This window comes from Nerophis ophidion, linkage group LG29, assembly GCF_033978795.1.
Source record: "Nerophis ophidion isolate RoL-2023_Sa linkage group LG29, RoL_Noph_v1.0, whole genome shotgun sequence".
NCBI lineage: Eukaryota > Metazoa > Chordata > Actinopteri > Syngnathiformes > Syngnathidae > Nerophis > Nerophis ophidion.
Window position 1 is genome coordinate 15,236,110 of NC_084639.1, and position 27,618 is coordinate 15,263,727.

At 40.6% G+C, this 27,618-nt stretch overlaps 1 protein-coding gene across 6 annotated transcripts in view; it reads left to right on the forward strand.

Moving 5' to 3' along the window:
• The window catches only part of LOC133545865 (transcription factor COE3-like), a 162,357-nt gene that overhangs the window by 96,296 nt on the left and 38,443 nt on the right, over positions 1-27,618 (forward strand). For 3 of the 6 annotated variants that reach the window (XM_061891553.1, XM_061891555.1, XM_061891556.1), the window contains exons 7-9: positions 12,002-12,083; positions 12,170-12,287; positions 21,975-22,108. In XM_061891553.1, coding sequence (XP_061747537.1) covers positions 12,002-12,083; positions 12,170-12,287; positions 21,975-22,108 — 334 coding nt within the window. Of the gene's footprint in view, positions 1-12,001; positions 12,084-12,169; positions 12,288-21,974; positions 22,109-26,713; positions 26,841-27,618 lie in introns of all 6 variants that reach the window. The other 3 variants (XM_061891558.1, XM_061891557.1, XM_061891554.1) reach the window with 3 other exon arrangements.

The window sequence follows — 27,618 nt, forward strand, 5'->3', positions numbered from 1 at the left end:
CCCCGAAAACACCTTTTGTGACGCGCGCCTGTCAGAAGTTAGTATTCCCACCTGGAGGCCACGCCCACTTAATCCTGTGCTACGGCTTTGGCGCGAGGAGGAATTGGAGTGAAAAGGTTGGGAGGCGAGCCCGAGGCGTTTATTGAAGTACGGCAATGAGGCTTAATGAACTTGAAGCGGTCTTCCCGGAACACGTCAGTCGTGTCGGCTGTGTCCAACCATATACAGTGGGGCAAACAAGTATTTAGTCAGCCACAGATTGTGCAAGTTCTCCCACTTAAAATGATGACAAAGGTCTGTAATTTTCATCATAGGTACACTTCAACTGTGAGAGACAGAATGTGAAAAAAAAATCCAGGAATTCACATTGTAGGAATTTTGAAGAATTTATTTGTAAATTGTTGTGGAAAATAAGTATTATGTCAACTATTCAAAGCTCTCACTGATGGAAGGAGGTTTTGGCTTAAAAAGTCACGATACATGGCCCCATTCATTCTTTCCTTAACACGGATCAATCGTCCTGTCCCCTTAGCAGAAAAACAGCCCCAAAGCATGATGTTTCCACCCCCATGCTTCACAGTAGGTGTGGTGTTCTTGGGATGCAACTCAGTATTCTTCTTCCTCCAAACACGACGAGATGAGTTTATACCAAAAAGTTCTATTTTGGTTTCATCTGACCACATGACATTCTACCAATCCTCTGCTGTATCCTCCATGTATGCATTTTGTGTTTTTAATGAAATTATTTTATTAACTTATTAATGACAATTACTTATCGAAACAATGTCATTAATAACACTCGTGTTAATGGTTTTACTGTTATTAAAACAATAGATGTCATTAATAACAGTGTTGTTAATGACATACTTTTATTAAAACAAATATGTCATTATTAAAGTTCTTAATGACAAATTGTTATCAAAACAATGTCATTAATAACGGTTTTGTTAATGACATACTGTTATCAAAACATCCATCCATCCATACATTTTGCTACCGCTTATTCCCTTTGGGGTCGTTGGTGCCTATCTCAGCTACAATCGTGCGGAAGGCGGTGTACACCCTGGACAAGTCGCCAACTTATCGCAGGGCCATGTTATTAAAACAATATGTCATCAATAAAACTCCCATTAATGACATATACCGATGTTAAAACAATATATGTCATTAATTAGTGTTATTAATGACACACTTTTATTAAAACAAATATGTCATTAACAAAACTCTTATTCATGACACAAACTGTTGTCGAACAATGTCATTAATAACTGACATATACTTTTATTTAAACAGTACATGTCATTAATAACAGTTTTATTAATGACATGTACTGTTTAAATAACAGTAGATGTCATTATTAACAGTGTTATTATTGACATGTACTGTTATTAATGATGTCATTAATAACAGTGTTATTAATGACATATGATGTTATTAAAACAGTACATGTCCTTAATAACAGTGTTATTAAGGACATGTACTGTTTAAATAACAATACATGTCATAAATAACATTGTTATTAATGACATGTACAGTTTTAATAACATCATATGTCATTAATAACACTGTTATTAATGACATCATTAATAACAGTACATGTCAATAATAACACTGTTATTAATGACATATACTATTATTGACTGAGTGGCTGGACAGTACAGATATAAAATAAATAAATACAATCATCAAATTTTGGGGGGGATTTTTTTCTTGTAATAGACTAAGAATCGTTACAAATAAGAATGGCGAGTGATGTATTTTTAGTCACCCCAAGCGTGAAGTCGACATGATATCGTATAACATAATACTTCATCATCATGTCCTGGGACTGCAGGTGTTCTAGGAGGAGCAGGAAATGTTTCTGTTGGATCCGCTGGAACTACTGGCCGGGACACAATAATGACAACAGCAGAGTTGTGTGCGTGTGTGTGTGTGTGTGTGTGTGTGTGTGTGTGTGTGTGTGTGTGTGTGTGTGTGTGTGTGTGTGTGCGTGCGATTGGCTGCATATTGTGGGTTTTTTTCATGAAATGTTTTTCCCCGACTTTTCAGTCCAAATCTGACTTGCACCTCATTTTAATGTCAAACACACACATACTTGTTCAGCACCATGTGAAAGCCCCCTCCCCACGTGCCACTGGGGGCTCATCATCATCACTTCTTCTTCTTCTTCTGTGTTTTTTTGTTTTGTTTTTTCCAATGGGCCGCCCACCTCCACATCCTGTTCAAACCCACACTTTTCTTTCACTTGGACTCTGACCCCCTAAGACATGCTGCAAAAGAGGTGCAGCCAGCAGGACTGACACACACACACACACACACGCACGCACGCACGCACACGCGCACATGCACGCACGCACGCACACACACACACACATTCTCGTATTTGTTACCTTCTTGAGACCTCCGAATAATTCCAACCACACTTTCTAGATATATAAAGATGTGTATTTACAACATTAATAATATATACAAACTATGCAAACATAAAAAAGCTTGTTGTGAAAAATGAGTTGGAATTTCACAAGAAAAATGTTACAATTCCACAAGAAAAACAAAGAATATTGGCAGTACTATAATCACATTTGTCATTTTACTCAATGCAAGTCAAAATTTTACAAGGAAAACTGAGTATTTGTGCAATATCATGATAAAAGTTGGAATTTTACTCAATAACAGTCACAATTTTACAAGAAAAGCTTAAAATTTTGGGAATTTTTTAAAAAGAGTCGTCATTTTCCTCGACAAAAGTCACAATCTTATAAGAAAACTTTAACATTTTGGCAATATTATAATAATAATCGAAATTTTACTTGGCAAAATGATGACAAAAGTCATAATTTTACTCAAAAAAATGTCACTACTTTACGAGAACAACTAAAAAAAATTCAATATTGTGATAAAAGTCAGAATGTTATATGACAAATGTCACCATTTTACATTAAAAAGTAATAATTTTACATAAAAAAGTAATAATTTTACCAATTTTGTAAGAAAAAAGTCGACACATTGTGAGAAAAAGACTGCTTCTAGTTCATTCATTTTGTTTAGAATGATTTGTTTGTAATTGGTTTTTAATCTTCCTTATTTACTTCGTTATTACAGTATGTCACTATATACATATCTATTTTAGTTTTTATAAATTGCGGCCAAAGGGGGCGCATTTCAATTTCTTACACTCACTTGTTATATCATATGTTGACCAGAGGGGGAGCACTTTTAAAAGCGACATAAAGTCAATTCGGAAAAATCCCTCCTCTTTGGGACCACCCTCATTTTGGCAAATAAGACATTTTCTGTTAGATGCAATGGTTTTCTGTAGTGGGAACATGATTTATGTCCTAACTTGTTCACACCTCCTCATATGATAGCTGCTTTTCCTTGTTGATGGCTCAAGAAGGGTAGAAATACAAGAACACACACACATACACACACACATTCTCGTATTTGTTACCGTCTTGAGACCGCCAAATAATGCCTATCTCTTTAAGACCACCCTTTCTAGATATATAAAGATGTGTATTTACAACATTAATAATATATACAAACTATGCAAATATAAAAAAGCTTGTTGTGAAAAATTAGTTGGAATTTCACAAGAAAAAGGTCACAATTCCACAAGTAAAACTAAGAATATTGGCATTATTATAATAAAATTTGTCATTTTAATCAACGCAAGTCAAAATGTTTCAAAGAAAACAGAGTATTTTTGCAATATCATGATAAAAGTTGGAATTTTACTCAATAACAGTCGCAATTTTAAAAGAAAAGCTTAACATTTTGGCAATTTTTTGAAAAGAGTCCTCATTTTCCTCGACAAAAGTCACAATTTTATAAGAAAACTTTAACATTTTGACAATATTATAATAATAATCTAAATTTTACCTGGCAAAATGATGACAAAAGTCATAATTTTACTCAAGAAAATGTCACTACTTTACAAGAACAAGAAAAAAATGTCAATATTGTGATAAAAATCTGAATTTTACATGACAAATATTAACATTTTGCATTTAAAAAGTAATAATTTAACATAAAAATCTAATAATTTTACCAATTTCATGAGAAAATAGTGGACACATTGTGAGAAAAAGACTGCTTTTGGTTCATTGATTTTGTTTAGAATTGTTTGTCCGTCGCTGGTTTCTAATATTCCTTATTTACTTCGTTATTACAGTATGTCTCTTTATACATATATATATATATATATATATTTTTATATATAAATTGCGGCCAAAGGGAGTGCCTTTCAATTAATTATACACACTTGTTATTTCATATGTTGACCAGAGGGGGAGCACTTTTAAAAGCGACACAGCCAATTTGAAAAATCCCTCCTTTTAGGGACCACACTCATTTTTATAGATTTCACCACTAGGGGTGCAAATGAGACATTCTATATTAGATGCAATGGTTTTCTGTAGTGGGACCATGATTTATGTCCTAACTTGTTCACACCTCCTCATATGGAAGCTACTTTTCCTTGTTGATGTCTTAAGAAGGGTAGAAATACAAGAACACGCACACACACACAGTGGCGCCACGTTATATTTCAGAGGGAACAAAAATGAATTGCAGCACTTTTAGCAGAATAAACTGATTTTGTGTGTCAAGTGTTGGCGGATTAGGGAGCAGCGACCTCGTGTGTGTGTGTTGTCACAGTGTGTGTGTGTGTGTGGGGGGGGGGGGGGGGGGGTCAGATCTGTTCCACAGACTGTTTTAGTGCCTCATCAAATATTTACTTTGATTGTACACGCTCCTGTAATTGCCATCTTGCCTGCTGAATTATTGATGACGTGTAGCGGATCCAACGAGACCCTCGTGCACACACACACACACACACACGCACACACACACACACACACACACTGCATCATCATGTAATGCTAATGTGCGTGAAGCCGCTCTTGTTTCATCCTAATTAGCAGCACAGCCGCGCCATCTGAAATTCCTGCGTAATTATTTGAAGAGGCCAACATGGTGGCGTCAATATTAGACTTGACTCCAGCGCCTAATGAGTGTGTGTTTGTGTGTGTGCGTGTGTGTGTGTGTGTTCTTGTATGCCTACCCTTCTTGAGACATCAACAAGGAAAAGTAGCTTCTATATGAGGAGCCGCGAACAAGTTAGGTCTCATTTGCACCCCTGGTGGTGAAATCTATCAAAATGAGGGTGGTCCCAAAAAGGAGAGATTTTTCCAAATTGACTGTGTGTCGCTTTTAAAAGTGCTCCCCCTCTGGTCAACATATGAAATAACAAGTGTGTGTAAGAAATTGAAATGCACCCCCTTTGGCCGCAATTTATAAAATGTCTTGCTCAAGGACACAATAGACGTGACGAGGTTGGTAAAAGGTGGGGATTGAACCAGGAACCCACAAGTTGCTGGCACAGCCACCCTTCCACCCGCGCCACGGCGTCCCCGAAAATATCACGTTCTGTCTATTTCTGTAATATTGCAATATCTTCTTGTTTTATTATTTACTACTTTTTCATGTAAAATTATTACATTTTACTGCAAAATGGTGATTGACATTTTTTATTGTTCTTGTAAAATAGTGAGATTTTTTTGAGTAAAAGGATGACTTTTGTCATCATTTTGCCAAATAAAATTTCGATTATCATCATAATATTGGCAAAATTTTTAAGTTTTGTGATAAAATTCGGACATTTTAAGCTTTTCTTGTAAAATTGTGACTGTTATTGAGTAAAATTCCAACTTTTGTCATAATATTGCAGAAATGTTCAGTTTTTGTTAAATGTTGACTTGTGTTGAGTAAAATTACGACTTTTATTATAATACTGCCAAAATTACAAGTTTTACTTGTGAAATTGGGACCTTTTCCTTGTGAAATTCCAACTAATTTTTCACAACAAGCTTTTTTATATTGACATAGTTTGTGTATATTATTAATGTTACAAATACACATGTTTATATATCTAGAAAGGGTGGTCCTAAAGAATCTATGAAATACAAAAAAGTGTGTGTGTGTGCGTGCGTGCGTTTGTGTGTGTGTGTGTGTGTGTGTGTGTGTGTGTGTGTGTGTGTGTGTGTGTGTGTGTGTGTGTGTGTGTTCTTGTATTGCTCCCTTTCTTGAGACATCAACAAGGAAAAGTAGCTTCCATATGAGGAGGTGTGAACAAGTTAGGTTTCATTTGCACCCCTGGTGGTGAAATCTATCAAAATGAGGGTGGTCCCAAAAAGGAGAGATTTTTCAAATTGTCTGTGTCGCTTTCAAAAGTGCTCACCCTCTGGTCAACATATGAAATAACAAGTGTGTGTAAGAAATTCAAATGCACCCCCTTTGGCCGCAATTTATAAAAAATAAAATAAATATGTATATAGAGACATACTGTAATAACGAAGTAAATAAGGAAGATTAAAACCAATTACAAATAAAAATTGTAAACAAAATCAATGAACTAAAAGCAGTCTTTTTCACACAATGTGTTGACTTTTTTCTTACAAAGTTGGTAAAATTATTACTTTTTTATGTAAAATTATTACTTTTTAATGCAAAATGGTGACATTTATCATATAAAATTCTGACTTTTATCACAATATTGCCAATTTTTTGGTGTTCTTGTAAAGTAGTGACATTTTTTGAGTAAGATTATGACTTTTGTCATCATTTTGCCAAGTAAAATTTAGATTATTATTATAATATTGCCAAAATATTAAAGTTTTCATATAAGATTGTGACTTTTGTCGAGGACAATGATGACTCTTTTCAAAAAATTGCCAAAATGTTAAGCTTTTCTTGTAAAATTGTGACTGTTATTGAGTAAAATTCCAACTTTTGTCATAATATTGCAGAAATGTTCAGTTTTTGTCATGTGTTGACTTGTGTTGAGTAAAATTACGAATTTTATTATGATACTGTCAAAATTACAAGTTTTTCTTGTGAAATTCCTACTCATTTTTCACAACAAGCTTTTTATATTTGCATATATTGTACATATTATTAATGTTGTAAATACACATTATTTATATATCTAGAAAGGGTGGTCCTAAAAGAGGTAGGAATTTTTCTCAGGTCTCAAGAATGTAAGGAATACAAGAATGTGTGTGTGTGGGGGGGGTGGGGGGGGCTATGGGGTTCTTGTATTGCTCCCCTTCTTGAGACATCAACAAGGAAGTTCCTTCCATATGAGGAGGTGTGAACAAGTTAGATCTCATTTGAACCCCTGGTGGTGAAATCTATTAAAAATGAGGGTGGTCCCAAAAAGGAGGGATTTTTCAAATTGACTGTGTGTTGCTTTTAAAAGTGCTCAACATATGAAATAACAAGTGTGTGTAAGAAATTGAAATGCGCCCTTTTTGGCCAAAAAAAAAAAAAAAAAATGATATAAAGACATACGGTAATAACTTGTAGTAAATAATGAAGATTCAATAAATTTAAAAAAATATCAATGAACTAAAAGCAGTCTTTTTCTCACAATGTGTCAACTTTTTTCTTATAAAATTGGGAACAATTTCTTTCTGTTTCTGTAGTATTGCAATATTTTTTAGTAAAATTATTACTTTTTAATGCAAAATGGTGACATTTGTCATAAAATGCTGACTTTAATCACAATATTGCCAATTTTTTTGTTGTTCTTGTAAAATAGTGAAATTTTTCAAGTAAAATGATCAATTATGATAATATTGCCAAAATGTTAGTTTTCTTGTGGAATTCTGACTTTTATTACGTAAAATTCCAACTTTTATCATAATATTGCACAAATCGTCCGTTTTTTTTGTAAAATGTTGACTTGCGTTGAGTAACATCACGACTTTTGTTATAATACCGCCAAAATTCCCAGTTTTTCTTGTGAAATTGTGACCTTTTTCTTGTTAAATTCCAACTCATTTTTCACAAAAATATTTTTTATGTTTGCATAGTTTGTATATATTATTAATGTTGTAAATATACATCTTTATATATCTAGAAAGGGTGGTCCTAAAGAGGTAGGAATTATTCCAAGGTCTCAAGAAGGTAAGAAATACAAAAATGTGTGTGTGTGTGTGTGTGTGTTTCTTGCAGGCGGGCCTTTCTCCAGCTCGCGCCTCCTTCGTTAGCAACTTAAGTGGGACCGATCGTTCGGGCGTGTCACTTTTTGACACGCCCGCCGCTTTTCGTCACGGCGAGTTATTGTCACGGCGGCACCCGGCGCCGTAGGAAAACACATTGATGTTCCTTCTTATTGATTTTCACCCGTGACACGCGTGCGCTGTAATCCGAAGCCGACCTAACAGTTTCCCACAATGCACCGGGCACAGCCCGGGTGACATCATGCCCGCATGCCTATGTGCTGACGGCACGTAAAAGCGTCCCGGTCAACGTGTCGCTGGCTGCCATGGCGACACTCCGAGTCCATCTTTATCCGGGAGGCGGAGCAGGAGGACGGCGTGGGAGGTTATTCCGTGGTTAATGTGACATGTCCGTCTGCGACCTTGCCGCTTCTTAACTGCCCACATTATTATTGTGATAATGTGCCAATTAAACAGGAAGCCCTCCGTTAGAGCGAAGGGGGGGGCTCACTTATGGTCCGAGAGATGAATGTGAAGGCGCCGACACATCCTTGATGGCGAGGAGGATGACAGCCACGCCCCTTCCCTTCTCCCTCGTCCACTGTTTGTATTTATTGCTGATCAATACGTGTAACGACTGTGTAATAACATGACTGGCCAGGATGAAGTGGGTCTGGAGGAGTTTCTGCCTCATCCCTCACTTCATACGTGAAGGAAGAATGGCCGTCTCCAAGTCCGAAAGAGAAAGAGATGATACGGTATTATCTGCTGGTGGTTGTCGGAGCACGATGCGGCGAGTCCTGGATGAATGTGCCAACTCCCCCGTGCCTTGATGCTTTCAGTCACACGCAGGATTCTCACAGGAATGAGGCAAAAGTTCATCCAGACCCACTGTGGGGATAGAACAGGGGTGTCCAAACTTTTTCCACCGATGGCCTAATGCTTAAAAATCAAATCATGCGGGGACTATTTTGATATGTTTTATTTTAAAATACTATACTACATATATATATATATATATATATATATATATATATATATATATATATATATATGTATCTATGTATGTATACGTGTGTGTGTGAGAGAGTATATATTATATATACCAACCCTGTTTGTATATATAAGTCCAATCCATAGTGGATCTAACATAGCCGTGAGAATCCAGACCAAAGTGGATCTAATATAATGTAATTAAGGTGTTATTTTTCATAACAGCCCATGTCAGAATCTCCCCAAACTTGTTCCATTTCTTTTTGCTGCATTTTTGTTTGTCTAACCATTATATAGTTTTTAATTAACATGTTATTCATAACTAGACCCCACACTTCAGAAAGCCACTGTCAGTACATACAGCTGGTCGCTACATCTGTAAGTGCAAGTTAAAACTCTACTATGCGAAGCCAAAGCCATTTATCAACAACACCCAGAAATGCAGCCGGCTTGGCTGGGCCCGAGCTCATCTAAGATGGACTGATGCAAAGCGAAAAAGTGTTCTGTGGTCTGACGAGTCCACATAATTTATATATAATATACAAACCCTGTTTCCGTATGAGTTGGGAAATTGTGTTAGATGTAAATATAAACGGAATACAATGATTTGCAAATCATTTTCAACCCATATTCAGTTGAATGCACTACAAAGACAAGATATTTGCTGTTCATACTCATACTTTTTTTTTTTTTGCAAATAATAATTAACTTAGAATTTCATGGCTGCAACAAGTGCCAAAGTAGTTGGGAAAGGGCATGTTCACCACTGTGTTACATCACCTTTTCTTTTAACAACACTCAAACGTTTGGGAACTGAGGAAACTAATTGTTGAAACTTTGAAAGTGGAATTCTTTCCCATTCTTGTTTTATGTAGAGCTTCAGTCGTTGAACAGTCCGGGGTCTCCGCTGTCGTATTTTACGCTTCATAATGTGCCACACATTTTCGATGGGAGACAGGTCTGGTCTGCAGGCGGGCCAGGAAAGTACCCACACTCTTTTTTTTACAGAGCCATGCTGTTGTAACACTTGTCTTGCTGAAAAAAGCAGGGGCGTCCATGATAACTTTGCTTGGATGACAACATATGTTGCTCCAAAACCTGTATGGACCTTTCAGATGTGTAAGTTACCCATGCCTTGGGCACTAATACACCCCCATACCAATGTGGACTCGTTAGACCACAGAACACTTTTCGACTTTGCATCAGTCCATCTTAGATGATCTCGGGCTCAGAGAAGCCGGCGGCATTTCTGTGTGTTGTTGATAAATGGCTTTCGCTTTGCATAGTAGAGTTTTAACTTGCGCTTACTGATGTAGCGACCAACTCTAGTTACTGACAGTGGTTTTATGAAGTGTTCCTGAGCCAATGTGGTGATATCCTTTACACACTGATGTCAGTTTTTGATGCAGTACCGCCTCAGGGATCAAAGGTCCGTAATATCATCGCTTACGTGCAGCGATTTCTCCAGATTCTCTGAACCTTTTGATGATTTTACGGACCGTAGATGGTAAAATCCCTAAATTCCTTGCAACAGCTCGTTGAGAAATGTTGTTCTAAAACTTTTTGACAATTTGCTTACACGGTGGTGACCCTCACCCCATCCTTGTTTGTGAATTACTTAGCATTTCATGGAAGCTGTTTTTATACCCAATCATGGCACCCACCTGTTCCCAATTAGCCTGCACACCTGTTGGATGTTCCAAATAAGTGTTTGATGAGCATTCCTCAACTTTATCAGTATTTATAGCCACCTTCCTCAACTTCTTTGTCACGTGTTGCTGGCATCAAATTCTAAAGTTAATGATTATTTGCAAAAAAAAAAATGTTTATCAGTTTGAACATCAAATATGTTGTCTTTGTAGCATATTCAACTGGATATGGGTTGAAAATGATTTGCAAATCATTGTATTCCGTTTATATTTACATCTAACACAATTTCCCAACTCATTTGGAAACGGGGTTTGTATATATATCATATATATAATATATATGTGTATGTATATATATATATATATATATATATATATATATATATGTATATATATATATATATATATATATATATATATATATATATACATACACATATACAACTCCTAGGCCTTAATGCGGATCATTTTGCGGGACACACGGTAGTTCAGTCCACAAACGTGATTTATCCACTGACACAAATTAGCATCAAGCTCGTCGCTCACTTTCTTCCTACCTCCGCCAGATAAGCAAGCCCGTTTTCCATCGATTTTCGACTGAGACAGTAGATCTCCCTTTTTTTGTTTCCATTCGCGTACACATTCTGGGTCAACGTTAAACTGCCTGGTCGCTGCCAAACCAGAATTCTGCTCAACATACTTCACAACCGCTAGCTTGAACTTTAAGTCAAACTTTCTGTTCTTCTTCCCCCTTAAAGTATTCCCGTCCATCAGTTGTGGTGTACCGCTATACATGGGCTCATATTAGGAAGAGGTGTTTAATTCACAAAAAGGGCTCAGACACCCCGGGCGGCTATTAGGACATGGGCGGTTATTTGCCCAAGGCGTTTACTTGGTCATAAAAGGTATATGTATATGTGTATAAATGTATGTGTGTATAAATATCTATACATGTTTGTATGTATATATATATATGTATGTGTGTGTGTGTGTGTGTGTGTGTGTGTGTGTGTGTGTGTGTGTGTGTGTGTGTACTGTATGTATGTATATATGTATAGTGGAATATTTGATGTGAAGTTATTGGAGTCTTCACTAGGTCAATATTTCATAACATTGATTTTAATTCATTATTATTTTTGTGCATTGACAGTTTTAAAGAAAGAAAAAATACTTTGCGTCATTAGAGTCGAGATTTTCTCCTTACATTACACCTGTGTACTCTTTTAGTCCGCTTTTTTATGTTTTTGCATAGTATTTTGAGAATGATCACTGAACTGGAACATGTGATGGTGTCATCAAGCAGAAGATCCCAGCACTTACCGAGCATCTCACCCCCTCCTTCTTGTCCTGCAGGTTCTTCCTCAAGTTCTTCCTCAAGTGCAATCAGAACTGTTTGAAAAATGCGGGCAACCCGCGAGACATGAGGCGCTTCCAGGTGAGTCCACTCCTCCCAGAAACAGCCGACTGCCATCCGCTTGTTTTTTTTCCCTCTTGCTGACGATGAGCTGATTGTCTGCGCAGGTGGTGGTGTCCACCACCGTCAACGTGGACGGTCACGTGCTGGCCGTCTCCGACAACATGTTTGTCCACAACAACTCCAAACACGGGCGACGCGCTCGACGCCTGGACCCCTCTGAAGGTAAGACAACGTGACCCCATCTTGGTTCGTGATGGACACTTACGCCCTCATCTTGGTTATGTAGCAAAAGGGGAGGGACTAAGAAAACAAAGAAGGTGTAGCTGGGACACTCCACACTCATAGAGCACACATACACACACCTGTGGGAAGTTGCAAATATTACAACTGTTTGTACTGCAAATTATTTGTGTCGAACAATTCTACTTTTCATGTTAACGCTTTATTATTCACAAATGTTTTATTAAAGGGGAACATTATCACAATTTCAGAAGGGTTAAAACCAATAAAAATTAGTTCCCAGTGGCTTATTTTATTTTTCGAAGTTTTTTTCAAAATTTTACCCATCATGGAATATCCCGAAAAAAGGCTTTAAAGTGCCGGATTTTCGCTATCTGTAAATCCACCCGTCCATTTTCCTGTGACGTCACATAGCGATGCCAATACAAACAAACATGGCGGATAGCACATCAATATATAGCGACATTAGCTCGGATTCAGACTCGGATTTCAGCGGCTTAAGCGATTCAACAGATTACGCATGTATTGAAAAGGATGGTTGGAGTGTGGAGGAAGATAGCTAAAACGAAATTGAAGAAGAAACTGAAGCTATTGAGCGAATAGGTATTAAAGCTATACGGCAGGGGTCCATCCACCCATCCATCCATCCATCTTCTTCCGTTTATCCGAGGTCGGGTCGCGGGGGCAACAGCCTAAGCAGGGAAGCCCAGACTTCCCTTTCCTCAGCCACTTCGTCTAGCTCTTCCCGGGGGATCCCGAGGCGTTCCCAGGCCAGCCGGGAGACACAGTCTTCCCAACGTGTCCTGGGTCTTCCCAGTGGCCTCCTACCGGTTGGACGTGCCCTAAACACCTCCCTAGGGAGGCGTTCGGGTGGCATCCTGACCAGATGCCCGAACCACCTCATCTGGCTCCTCTCGATGTGGAGAAGCAGTGGCTTTACTTTGAGTTCCTCACGGATGGCAGAGCTTCTCACCCTATCTCTAATAGAGAGCCCCGCCGCACGGCGGAGGAAACTCATTTCGGCCGCTTGTACCCGTGATCTCATCCTTTCGGTCATGACCCAAAGCTCATGACCATAGGTGAGGATGGGAACGTAGATCGGCCGGTAAATTGAGAGCTTTGCCTCCCGGCTCAGCTCCTTCTTCACCACAACGGATCGATACAACGTCCGCATTACTGAAGACGCCGCACCGATCCGCCTGTCGATCTCACGATCCACTCACTCGTGAACAAGACTCCTAGGTACTTGAACTCCTCCACTTGGGGCAGGGTCTCCTCCCCAACCCGGAGATGGCATTCCACCCTTTTCCGGGCGAGAACTATGGACTCGGACTTGGAGGTGCTGATTCTCTTTCCGGCCGCTTTACACTCGGCTGCAAACCAATCCAGTGAGAGCTGAAGATCCCGGCCAGATGAAGCCATCAGGACCACATCATCTGCAAAAAGCAGAGACCTAATCCTGCGGTCACCAAACCGGAACCCCTCAACGCCTTGACTGCGCCTAGAAATTATGTCCATAAAAGTTATGAACAGAATCGGTGACAAAGGACAGCCTTGGCGGAGTCCAACCCTCACTGGAAACGTGTTCGACTTACTGCCGCCAATGCGGACCAAGCTCTGGCACTGATCGTACAGGGAACGGACCGCCACAATAAGACAGTCCGATACCCCATACTCTCTGAGCACTCCCCACAGGACTTCCCGAGGGACACGTTCGAATGCCTTCTCCAAGTCCACAAAGCACATGTAGACTGGTTGGGCAAACTCCCATACACCCTCAAGAACCCTGCCGAGAGTATAGAGCTGGTCCACAGTTCCACGACCAGGACGAAAACCACACCGTTCCTCCTGAATCCGAGGTTCGACTATCCAGCGTAGCCTCCTCTCCAGTACACCTGAATAAACCTTACCGGGGAGGCTGAGGAGTGTGATCCCACGATAGTTGGAACACACCCTCTGGTCCCTCTTCTTAAAGAGAGGGACCACCACCCCGGTCTGCCAATCCAGAGGTACCGCCCCCGATGTCCACGCGATGCTGCAGAGTTACAGAAGCTACAGCAGGGGTGTCAAACTCAAATACAGAGTGGGCCAAAATTTAAAATGGAACAAAGCCACGGGCCAAGGTTGAACAAATGAACCTTTTAAGAGGGATCCAAAAAAGTTTTGCATTGAATATTGAACAAGCAAGGCTTATATAACTTTATAGAGACATGCAAAGTCGAGTTTCAAATTATCCATCCAGCCATCCATTTTCTACAGCTTGTCCCTTCTGGGGTCGCTGCAGCCTATCACAGCTGCATTCGGGCGGAAGGCAGTGTACACCCTGGACAAGTCGCCACCTCATAGGGCCAAAACAGATAGAGAGACAACATGCACATTAGGGCCAATTTAGTGTTTCCAATCAACCTATCATTAATGATTTAAAAATATCAATGGCATATCAAATAAATAGTAAATAGAAATTGGAGGGGGGGGGGGGGCAGGTTTGGTGGTAGCATCCCGGAAGAGTTAGTGCTGCAAGGGGTTCTGGCTATTACGTGTGTTACGGTGCAGATGTTCTCCCGAAATGTGTTTGTCATTCTTGTTTGGTGTGGCTTCACAGTGTGGCGCATATTTGTAACAGTGTTAAAGTCGTTTATACGGCCACCCCCAGTGTGACCTGTATGGCTGTTGACCAAGTATGCCTTGCATTCATTCGTGTGTGTTAAAGCCGAAGATATTATGTGACTGGGCCGGCACACTGTTTCTATGGCGGAAAAGCGGACGTGACAACAGGTTGTAGAGGACGCTAAAGGCAGTGCCTTCGAGGCACGTCCCCAATGTTGTTGTCCAGGTGGAAATCGGGAGAAATTCGGAAGACATGTTGCCCCGGGAGATTTACGGGAGGGGCAGTGAAATTGGGGAGGGTTGGCAAATGCGTTGTTACGGCGGCACCGCCCCTGTATGATACCGGCGGGCCAGCTCTAATCTTAATTTGATATTACCTCAAGGGCCAAATGAAATCACACGGCGGGCCAAATTTGGCCCACAGGCCAGAGTTTGACACCCATGCTATACGGCGACCGCCTTCTAACCATCGATTGCATCTTTTGACCACTGGAGCAACTTAAATCCGTCGATTGGTAAGTGTTTGTTTGGTATTAAATGTGGGTGGAGGGAAAGGCTGGATGCAAATATAGCTGTGCCATTGCTAGTGTCGGTAAAATGTGCAGAACAAATGAGGGACTTTCGCATCTTTTGACACTGGTGCAACTTGAATCCGTCGATTTGTATGTGTTTGTTTGGCATTAAATGTGGGTGGAGGGAAAGGCTGGATGCAAATATAGCTACAAATGAGGCATAATGATGCAATATGTACGTACAGCTAGCCTAATTAGCATGTTAGCATCGATTAGCTTGCCGTGCTAATCGATGCACACTCCACGTATATCAACTTGAATCTGTCCCTGATCGTGTTGTTACACCCTCCGACAACACACTGACTAGGCATGATGTCTCCAAGGTACGGAAAACAGTCGAAAAAACGGAAAATAACATAACTGATTTGACTTGGTGTGTGTAATGTGTTTGAGAAAATGGCGGATTGCTTCCCGTTGTGACGTCACGACAGTGAACAATTGAAAGGCGTTTAAATCGCCAAATTCACCCTTTTAGAGTTCGGAAATCGGTTAAAAAAACGTATGGTCTTTTTTCTGCAACATCAAGGTATATATTGACGCTTACATAGGTCTGGTGATAATGTTCCCCTTTAACTGTAACCATTATTCATATCACCTCCTCAAATTTGTCCCAAACGTTTGGGCTGCAAAATATTTTGTCTATTACAGTTCTCAATGTTTTATACTTATGTTATTAGCATATAATTATCATATTAGTCATAACCAGCCCCACAAACATGTCAGAATCTCCCCAAACTTTTCCCATTTGTCTATGCTGCAAATTTTTTATGTCTAAATATATAGTTTTTATGATGTTAACATCAATCAATCGATGTTTATTTATATAGCCCTAAATCACAAGTGTCTCAAAGGGCTGCACAAACCACAACGGCATCCTCGGTAGAGCCCACATAAGGGCAAGGAAAAACTCACCCCAGTGGGACGTCGACAATGATGACTATGAGAAACCTTGGAGAGGAGCGCATATGTGGGCGACCTCATCTAAGATGGACTGATGCAAAGTGGAAAAGTGTTCTGTGGTCTGACGAGTCCACATTTCCAAATTGTTTTTTGGAAACCGTGGAAATCGTGTACTCCGGACCAAAGAGGAAAAGAACCATCCAGATTGTTCTAGGTGCAAAGTTTCAAAGCCACCATCTGTGATGGTATGGGGGTGTATTAGTGCCCAAGGCATGGGTAACTTACACATTTGTGAAGGCACCATTAATGCTGAAAGGTACATACAGGTTTTGGAGCAACAAATGTTGCCATCTAAGCAACGTTATCATGGACGCCCTTGCTTATTTCAGCAAGACAATGTCAATTTACCATGAATTGATTAACGTGGACCCCGACTTAAACAAGTTGAAAAACTAATTGGGGTGTTACCATTTAGTGGTCAATTGTACGGAATATATACTGTACTGTGCAATCTACTAATAACAGTTTCAATCAATCAAAGCCATGTGTTACAACAGCGTGGCTTCTTCGTAAAAGAGTGCGGGTACTACGGGTACTAGACTGGCCTGCCTGTAGTCCAGACCTTACACAACGGGCCATCTTCACAGTTTTTTTTTGTGTGTTTTTTTTTGTCATTGGTTGGAATTGGGGGTTAAATCACCAAAAAATGATTCCCGGGCGCTGCCATCGCTGCTGTTCACTGCTCCTGGGTCAAATGCAGAGGCTAATATCCACCACATCCAGTGTGTGTGTGTGTGATAATCAATGGTACGATAACATCAACAAAGCTCACCTTTGTATATTCACGCACACCATAAATCGTTTGGTGGACAAAATGAGACAAAGAAGGAGTTGCATAAAACACGTCTTTCTGTGGCAGCGTCGGAGAAAGTTGTGCATATAAACCAACCGCGGTGAGTTCAAGGACCGCCAAAATGTTTGTGCTCCAATTTTTGTTTCTCGAACTATTATAGTAATTTATGTTAATAATGTTTTATACGTTTTATGTTCTTGTGTAATTAAGGTGTTATCATTCATAACCAGCCCCCCAAGCGATGTCAAAATTGCCCTTAAAGGCCTACTGAAATGAGATTTTCTTATTCAAACGGGGATAGCAGGTCCATTCTATGTGTCATACTTGATCATTTCGCGATATTGCCATATTTTTGCTGAAAGGATTTAGTAGAGAACATCCACGATAAAGTTTGCAACTTTAGGTCGCTAATAAAAAAGCATTGCCTTTACCAGAAGTAGCAGACGATGTGCTCGTGACGTCACGGGTTGTAGGGTTCCTCACATCTGAACATTGTTTACAATCATGGCCACCAGCAGCAAGAGCGATTCGGACCAAGAAAGCAACGATTTCCCCATTAATTTGAGCAAGGATGAAAGATTTGTGGAGGAGGAAAGTGAGAGTAAAGGCCTAGAAAAGAAAAAAGAAAAAAAGACTATACAGTGGGAGCAATTCAGATGTTATTAGACAAATTTACTAGGATAATTCTGGAAAATCCCTTATCTGGTTCTTGTGTTACTAGTGTTTTAGTGAGATTATATGGTCGTACCTGTACAACCTGAAGGTCGGCCCCGCACCTGTCTTCAGCACCAGTCGACGGGTGGTGGCGATGCCCATCTCTGCCCTTCGCAAGGGACCCTCTTCGAAACACGATCTTTCGCAATGATCGCTGTAAAATACACTGTACTTTGTGTGTGTGGTCCAATCCAACCGTGTTCGCTTGACTGCTCTGTTCCATACTAAAGCTTCACCGTCATCTTTCGGGAATCAATCAATCAATCAATCAATCAATGTTTACTTATATAGCCCTAAATCACTAGTGTCTCAAAGGGCTGCACAAACCACTACCACATCCTCGGTAGGCCCACATAAGAACAAGGAAAACTCACACACAGTGGGACGTGGGTGACAATGATGACCCAGTGGGACGTCGGTGACAATGATGACTATGAGAACCTTGGAGAGGACGAAAGCAATGTAAAGAATGAAACACCGGCTGTGTTTGTGTTGCTAAAGGCGGCCGCAATACACCGCTTCCCACCTACAGCTTTCTTCTTTGATGTCTCCATTATTCATTGAACAAATTGCAAAAGATTCAGCCACACAGATGTCCAGAATACTGTGGAATTATGCGATGAAAACAGACGACTTATAGCTGTGAACGATGCTGGAACAAAATGTCCTCTACAATGCGTGACGTCACGCGCACGCGTCATCATTCGGCGACGTTTCAGCAGGATACTTCGGGGCGAAATTTAAAATTGCAATTTAGTAAACTAACCCTATTGGCATGTGTTGCAATGTTAATATTTCATCATTGATATACAAACTATCAGACTGCGTGGTCAGTAGTAGTGGGTTTCAGTAGGCCTTTAACTTCTCCCATTTGTGCCACAATTTTTTTGTAACTTTTGTAGTTTTTATTTTATTAATGCTGTATTATTCATAACAAGCCCCCCTGTGTCAAAATCTCCCCAAACTTATCCCAAATGTTTGCGCTGCAATTGTTTTTCTAACTGTTGTAGTTTTTATGTCATTAACGTTTTATTATTCATAACCAAAATAGTCCTCAAAATTGTTCCAAAGATGTCCAATTTGTTGGTGTTGTTACATTTGTGCTGCAAGAAATGTCAAATTTTTACAGTTTTCATGTTATGCGGCTGTGCATGATTAATAACAAAGTAATAACATGACTATAAAATGTTAATAACAAAAAACTGTAATAGTTGGACAAAAACAAATGGGACAAGGTGGGTGGTTGTGAGTCAAAACATTGTCGTAAAAAGTATAAAACGACAATAACATAAAAACTGTAATAGTTGGACATAAAAAAGGACTGGCAGTGCCATCCATCCATTTTTCTACCGCTTATTCCCTTTTGGGGTCGCGGGGGGCGCTGGCGCCTATCTCAGCTAAAATCGGGCGGAAGGCGGGGTACACCCTGGACAAGTCGCCACCTCATCGCAGGGCCAACACAGATAGACGGACAACATTCACACTCACATTCACACACTAGGGCAAATTTAGTGTTGCCAATCAATCTATCCCCAGGTGCATGTCTTTGGAAGTGGGAGGAAGCCGGAGTACCCGGAGGGAACCCACGCATTCACGGGGAGAACATGCAAACTCCACACAGAAAGATCCTGAGCCTGGATTTGAACCCAGGACTGCAGGACCTTCCTATTGTGAGGCAGACACACTAACCCCTCGGACTGGCAGTGGTATTTTAATATATGCACTGATAGGGTGGGTTAACTCCACACAGTGTACTTATAGAAGTGTACTGAGGGAAGTCAGGGTTTCCCACACATTCATTTATTTGTGGCGGCCCGCCATGAAAGAATTACGGCCGCCACAAATAAAAATAAAAAAAATAAAATATATATATATTTTTTTCCGCTTTTGATTCGCTCGACCACTCATAAAAGCAATGGTACTCTGTCTGTGAATGGAGCTTGTAGTTAAATATCATATATATATGTAAATATTATATAAATATGTATATAAATATGTACATAAAGTGTTGTAATTATATTCCAACGCCGCGTTCTTTTTGGTCATCGCCGCCGCTGCCCCACCCGCCACGCCCCCACTCCTCCACAAATAGATGCCTGACCTGTGGGAAACACTGGAAGTCTAAAATATGCGAGTCTAAAAGCATCTAACTTTCCTTTGTCCCCTTACATGGCATCATTTAGCCCCCTTAGACAAACCCCACCCGTCTGGGACACGGCACAGCGTAAAAGAAGCCCTCGCAGAGTCAGACATCAAAGGGCCGTCCTCTCCCTGCTCTTTCAAGTGGCGTTTGATGAGCCTACATGGGCGCACCAGGCGGGTGGTGTTTGTCACTGTGGGGGTGTTGCAGACAGGATGTTGATCAAACATCTTATCCCCACTCGGTCCTCGGCGGCGGACCCCACCTGTCTGCCACGTCCGACGGGACAAATACAAGCGTTACCTGACACCAATCTGTCGCCGAGGCGTCAGCGCGGGATTCTTCTTTGAGACCACATCGGCAGTCCGGAGGCGACGCTCTTCGTCGAGCGGCCTTGTGGCAACCACCACGCCGCCGTCCTTTCATCCGGTCCTCCTTGGGATGAAACGCGCTAACATCTGCTCAAGTCTTTGTCGCCGAGCCGTCTTCCATAGAACTTTCCGTCGCCTGCACCTCTTTGTGCTCCCAGGTTTATTCACGCACGCACCCCTAACCCTCCCCCCCAACGTCGCCTCGGTTGTTTACCGTCAGGACAAAAAGGCGGGAAATGAATAAGGGGACCACAATGGCCGCCTGCCAGCCCAAAGGCCACGACAGTTAGTATGTAAGCACTAGTCCTTCTAAGGCTGAAAGTTAACGTCTTTGACGAAATAGGAAATGCATTTTTTTAATTAATCCTGATTCTTATTTGTAACAAATCTTAATTGGTTAGCTACATTCCTCCTTAAAATAAACAGCTCTGATCAATTTCTAAATTACTTAATAGAAAACTTGTTTCAACAACATTCAATCCAAGCATTTAATATAGTCAAATACAAATAAGTAAACAAGAAAAGTATCCAACACTTCTCTTTTCTAAAGTAAATGTGTACAGCGGATATAGATCACCTACATCCACTATAGTGAAGTGAATTATATTTATATAGCGCTTTTCTCGAGTGACTCAAAGCGCTTTACATCGTGAAACCCATTATCTAAGTTACATTTAAACCAGTGTGGGTGGAACTGGGAGCAGGTGGGTAAAGTGTCTTGCCCAAGGACACAACGGCAGTGACTAGGATGGCGAAAGCGGGAATCGAACCTGCAACCCTCAAGTTGCTGGCACGGCCACTCTACCAACCGAGCTATGCCGCCAAAAAGTTCTATTTTGGTTTCATCTGACCACATGACATTCTCCCAATCCTCTCCTGTATCATCCATGTATCCATTTTGGTATAAACTCAACTCGTCGTGTTTGGAGGAAGAAGAATACTGAGTTGCATCCCAAGAACACCATACCTACTGTGAAGCATGGGGGTGGAAACATCATGCTTTGGGGCAGTTTTTCTGCTAAGGGGACAGGACGATTGATCCGTGTTAAGGAAAGAATGAATGGGGCCATGTATCGTGAGATTTTGGGCCAAAACCTCCTTCCATCAGTGAGAGCTTTGAATGGTTGACCAAATACTTATTTTCCACCATAATTTACAAATAAATTCTTTAAAATTCCTACAATGTGAATTCCTGGATTTTTTTTTCACATTCTGTCTCTCACAGTTGAAGTGTACCTATGATGAAAATTACAGACCTGTGTCATCATTTTAAATGGGAGAACTTGCACAATCAGTGGCTGACTAAAAACTTTTTTGCTCCACTGTGTATATGTGAGTGCATAACTAACTCAGAGTGCATTCAGTGTGTTTATCTTCTGGCAATTCTAAGGCCTACTAACTCTTCCAAAAGGAGGGAAATTATTCCTCTAACAGCACTTTTGGCACACTACGTCACCGTCTCTGTTGTGTGTAACGGTGTTCTCTGCCATGTGTGTGTCGTGTGTTCCAAAGCAGCCACGCCGTGCATCAAAGCCATCAGCCCGAGCGAAGGCTGGACCACTGGAGGCGCCACCGTCATCCTCATCGGCGACAACTTCTTCGACGGCCTGCAAGTGGTGTTTGGAACCATGCTGGTCTGGAGCGAGGTGAGGGGATGATGTTGGGGGCCTGACACACCTACACACACACACACACCCACACTAACACACACACACACGCAGATGTAGAGCAGTGCCATCAAATATTGAAACGAGTCCACAAGAACAGAACACCTGGCGAGGAACCAGACGCTGGCACCTCAGAACACCACGCGGCGCTGACGGACTTCCTCGCTTTGATCACGTCATCTGGCGGCAAGCGCACAGCTTCCAAAGCCCAACTTCCCGCCACACACACACACACACACACACACACACACATACACACATGCGCGTGTGTGTGATGACCCAGATTCGTGTAGACTTTCAAAGTTCTGGTCTGTCCCAGCAGAAGCTGCATGCGACATAGCGTCTGGTCATCTTCTCGCAAGTAGGTGTCCAAAGTGCGGCCCGCGGCACATTCTAAACATATTATTACAAATCAACTTAAAAAAGTGAAATAAAAAAGCATACAGACTTAATATAACAAGAAAAAGTTGCCATTTTCTAATAACACAGAGCTCCCATACAGGCTGTTTGTTTTTTAAACTGTTATTGTTAAAAAAATATATAATAATAAATCAAAAGCATTGTTGTTACAAACCCCGTTTCCATATGAGTTGGGAAATTGTGTTAGATGTAAATATAAACGGAATACAATGATTTGCAAATCCTTTACAACCCATAATCAGTTGAATGCACTACAAAGACAAGATATTTGATGTTCAAACTCATAAATTTTATGGCTGCAACACGTGCTAAATTAGTTAGGAAAAAGCATGTTCACCACTGTGTTACATCATATTTTAACTTGCACTTACAGATGTAGCAATCAACTGCAGTTCCTGACAGTGGTTTTATGAAGTGTTCCTGAGCCCATGTGGTGATATCCTTTACACACTGATGTCGGTTTTTGATGCAGTACCGCCTGAGGGCTCAAAGGTCCGTAATATCATCGCTGATTTGGAGGGTCCATAATATCATCGCTGATGTGCAGGGATTTCTCCAGATTCTCTGAACCTTTTGATGATTTTACGGACCATAGATGGTAAAATCCCTAAATTCCTTGCAACAGCTCATTGAGAAATGTTGTTCTAAAACTGTTCGACAATTTGCTTACAAATTGGTGACCCTCACCCCATCCTTGTTTGTGAATTACTTAGCATTTCATGGAAGCTGCTTTTATACCCAATCATGGCAACCACCTGTTCCCAATTAGCCTGCACACCTGTGGGGTGTTCCAAATAAGTGTTTGATGGGTATTCCTCAACTTTATCAGTATTTATTGCCACCTTTCCCGACTTCTTTGTCACGTGTTGCTGGCATCAAATTCTAAAATTAATGATTATTTGCAAAAATAAATTGTTTTGTCTTTGTAGTGCATTCAATTGAAAATGGGTTGAAAAGGATTTGCAAATCATTGTATTCCGTTTATATTTACATCTAACACAATTTCCCAATTCATATGGAAACGGGGTTTGTATGAATGATTGACCTATTAAAGGTTGCAATTACTTCCCTTCAAATAATCCACTCTGAAATCATTTTCAAGGAGGGAAGTATTTCATATTTTGTGAGTTTGCCACCAAAAAACATAGTTTTCTTGGACAAAAAGGGCATAAAACAAACAAACAAAAATATGGAATTATTTGACGGATAGATCTGAAGTTGATCTCGAAAGTAAACAAAAAATAACAGTGAGTGACTTCGTTTTAACACTTCTATGAGTCGCTCCCTTTTGGAGGTCTGAGAATTTTAATAGGATTTTTTTTAACTGTCATTCCTCAACTGTCATTTTGTGTGTTTGCCATGAAAAAAATCTATGTTTGCGATGACAAAAAGGGCATACAACTAACAAAACTTTAAAAAAACAACTTATAATCGACAGACCTGAAGTTTATCCGGAAATTTAAGCGTTGAAAAAAATAAAATGGATATATGACTTATTTTAAACCTTTTTAAGGCTGGTATCTTTCAGGGACCTCGGGACCAAACTTGAGGGAAACCCTAAAGGTTAAAAAAAATAAAATATATATATATATATATATATATATATAACCTCGGCTGGTAGAGTGGCCGTGCCAGCAACTTGAGGGTTGCAGGTTCGATTCCCACTTCCCCCATCCTAGTCACTGCTGTTGTGTCCTTGGGCAAGACACTTTACCCACCTGCTCCCAGTGCCACCCACACTGGTTTGAATGTAACTTAGATATTGGGTTTCACTATGTAAAGCGCTTTGAGTCACTCGAGAAAAGCGCTATATAAATATAATTCACATTAGGGGTGTAACGGTACACAAAAATTTCGGTTCGGTACGTACCTCGGTTTAGATGTCACGGTTCGGTTAATTTTTGGTACAGAAAGAAAACAACAAAATATAAATTTTTGGGTTATTTATTTACCAAATTTGTAAACAATGGCTTTATCCTTTTAACATTGGGAACACTATAATAATTCTGCCCATGTTAATCCACATTAAACTGCCTCAAGTTGTTGCTTTGATTAAATGAAATGACAAAACCTCTCTTCTACATATAAAAAGTGCAACATTAAACAGTTTCAAGTCAACTCATCATGCTTAATTTATTACAGCATTTGGGAAGCCTGTAGTTGACTTTTATCATACACACACACACACGCGCACACACACACACACACACACACACACACACACACACACACACACACACACACACACACACACACACACACACACACAAGCACACACACGCATACACACACAGCAAAATGAGCTAACGTAACGCTAAAAGCTAATTAGCCTTCACCTCAAGCCAGAACTATGAGAGAGTTGAGCTGCAGTTTATGTTTCTAGAAGGTCAACGGGCTCATAGTGATGTTAGTAATAGTTGTGACTGGGAAGTGTTTTTTTATAATTTGGGGTGTGTACGATGTCAGCTGCTCACCTGCTAAACACATATCTGCTCATCTCGACACTGACTCCATGCGCTCTGAATACGCACTGCTGATTGGCTTTGTATGTAACCAATCAGATGGTTGTGTGGGCGGGACAATGCTGGGTGCTCACTGCTCAGACAGAGGCAGCTGCAGAGCCTTTAGTTTACAAACTCGTTCGATACACCCTCGTACCGAACCGAAACCCCCGTACCGAAACGGTTCAATACAAATACAAGTACCGTTACACCCCTAATATATATATATAAATATATACAGTGGGGCAAAAAAGTATTTAGTCAGCCACCGATTGTGCAAGTTCTCCCACTTAAAATGATGACAGAGGTCTGTAATTTTCAGCCCCAATTCATGATGTTTCCACCCCCATGCTTCACAGTAGGTCTGGTGTTCTTTGGATGCAACTCAGTATTCTTCTTCCTCCAAACACGACGAGTTGAGTTTATATCAAAAAGTTCTACTTTGGTTTCATCTGACCACATGACATTCTCCCAATCCTCTGCTGTATCATCCATGTATCCATTTTGGTATAAACTCAACTCTTCGTGTTTGGAGGAAGAAGAATACTGAGTTGCATCCCAAGAACACCATACCTACTGTGAAGCATGGGGTTGGAAACATCAGGCTTTGGGGCTGTTTTTCTGCTAAGGACACAGGACGATTGATCCGTGTTAAGGAAAGAATGAATGGGGCCATGTATCGTGAGATTTGGAGCCAAAACCTCCTTCCATCAGTGAGAGCTTTGAATGGTGGACCAAATACATATTTTCCACCATAATTTACAAATAAATTATTTAAAATTCCTACAATGTGAATTCCTGGATTTTTGTTTTTCATATTCTGTCTCTCACAGTTGCAGTGTACCTATGATGAAAATTACAGACCTCTGTCATCATTTTAAGTGGGAGAACTTGCACAATCGGTGGCTGACTAAATACTTGTTTGCCCCACTGTATATATATAAGTATATATATATATGCATATATATTATATATATTGTCCATCCATCCATATATATTATATATATTGTCCATCCATCTATCCATTTTCTACTTTTGGGGTCGCGGGGGGTCGCTGGAGCCTATCTCAGCTGCATTCGGGCGGTAGGCGGTGTACACCCTGGACAAGTCGCCACCTCATCGCAGGGCCTATATATTGGTTTTAAAAAAAGAACAATATTGAACTGAACCCCGCAAGTTTTTTTAGTGTTTTCAGCCTCCAGTGGTAAAAAATTTGGACGTCTAGTACTATCCATCCATCCATCCATCCATCCATCATCTATCTATCTATCTATCTATCTATCTATCTATCTATCTATCTATCTATCTATCTATCTATCTATCTATCCATCTATCTATCTATCTATCTATCTATCTATCTATCTATCTATCTATCTATCTATCTATCTATCTATCTATCTATCTATCTATCTATCTATCTATCTATCTATCTATCTATCTATCTATCTATCTATCTATCTATCTATCTATCTATCTATCTATCTATCTATCTATCTATCTATCTATCTATCTATCTATCTATCTATCTATCTATCTATCTATCTATCTATCTATCTATCTATCTATCTATCTATCTATCTATCTATCTATCTATCTATCTATCTATCTATCTATCTATCTATCCATCCATCCATCAATCTAAAAAATGCGTTCTCTTCCACAGCTCATCACGCCGCACGCCATCCGGGTCCAGACGCCTCCTCGCCACATTCCCGGCGTTGTGGAGGTCACGCTGTCGTACAAGTCCAAACAGTTCTGCAAGGGAGCGCCGGGCCGCTTTGTCTACACAGGTGAGGGTGGCACCGCGTCGAGGGAAGCTTCCAGAACCGTCACTCACGGGGGGGCAAAGAATAAAACACACACTGACCTCATTGTGCGCCGTCCGCATGTCCCTATCTCCGGCATCTATTCTGGACAATTCCGCGGTAATATCCAGATGCCATTCAAAGTAGCCGAAAGGTCACATGTCAGCTGTTTAGCGTGATAAGTAAATGTCAGCGTCCTCACAATGGCCGCCGCCCCCTTTAGCGATGCTAATGTCCGATTGCATGTGCAGATACTCGCCGGCTCGCCGTCGCCGTCCGCCATCATGGCAGCCATTTTATTTTGAAGGTCCCATGTTTGGGGGGAAAGAAAAGGGAGGACGTGTAAGAGTAGAAGTTTATGGCAGCATTCGTGGAAGGTGATGAGCGCCGACACGCCGCACGTTTCCTTCCTCATCCACCGAGGAGCTTAAGAGCTTCAGGGATTGATCCTGCGGCTCGACTGGCAGGAAGCGGCCCAGGGCGAGAGACGCCGAGAGAATGATGACAACGTCGATTGCGCCGACAGCTGATTGGTCAGGAAATAAACGATTGCAGGGATGTAACATTAAACGCGAATAATATCACCTTTTAAAATTAAAATGAGATGGATAACTTCACTTTGATAAACTCACAGACTGACTTGGGCTTTTCATGCGAGCTTACAGGGGAACATTATGACGCTAATCGATGCTAACATGCTATGCTAATCGATGCTAACATGCTATTTACCGGCGATGACAGACATGGCACAGAGATGTATGAA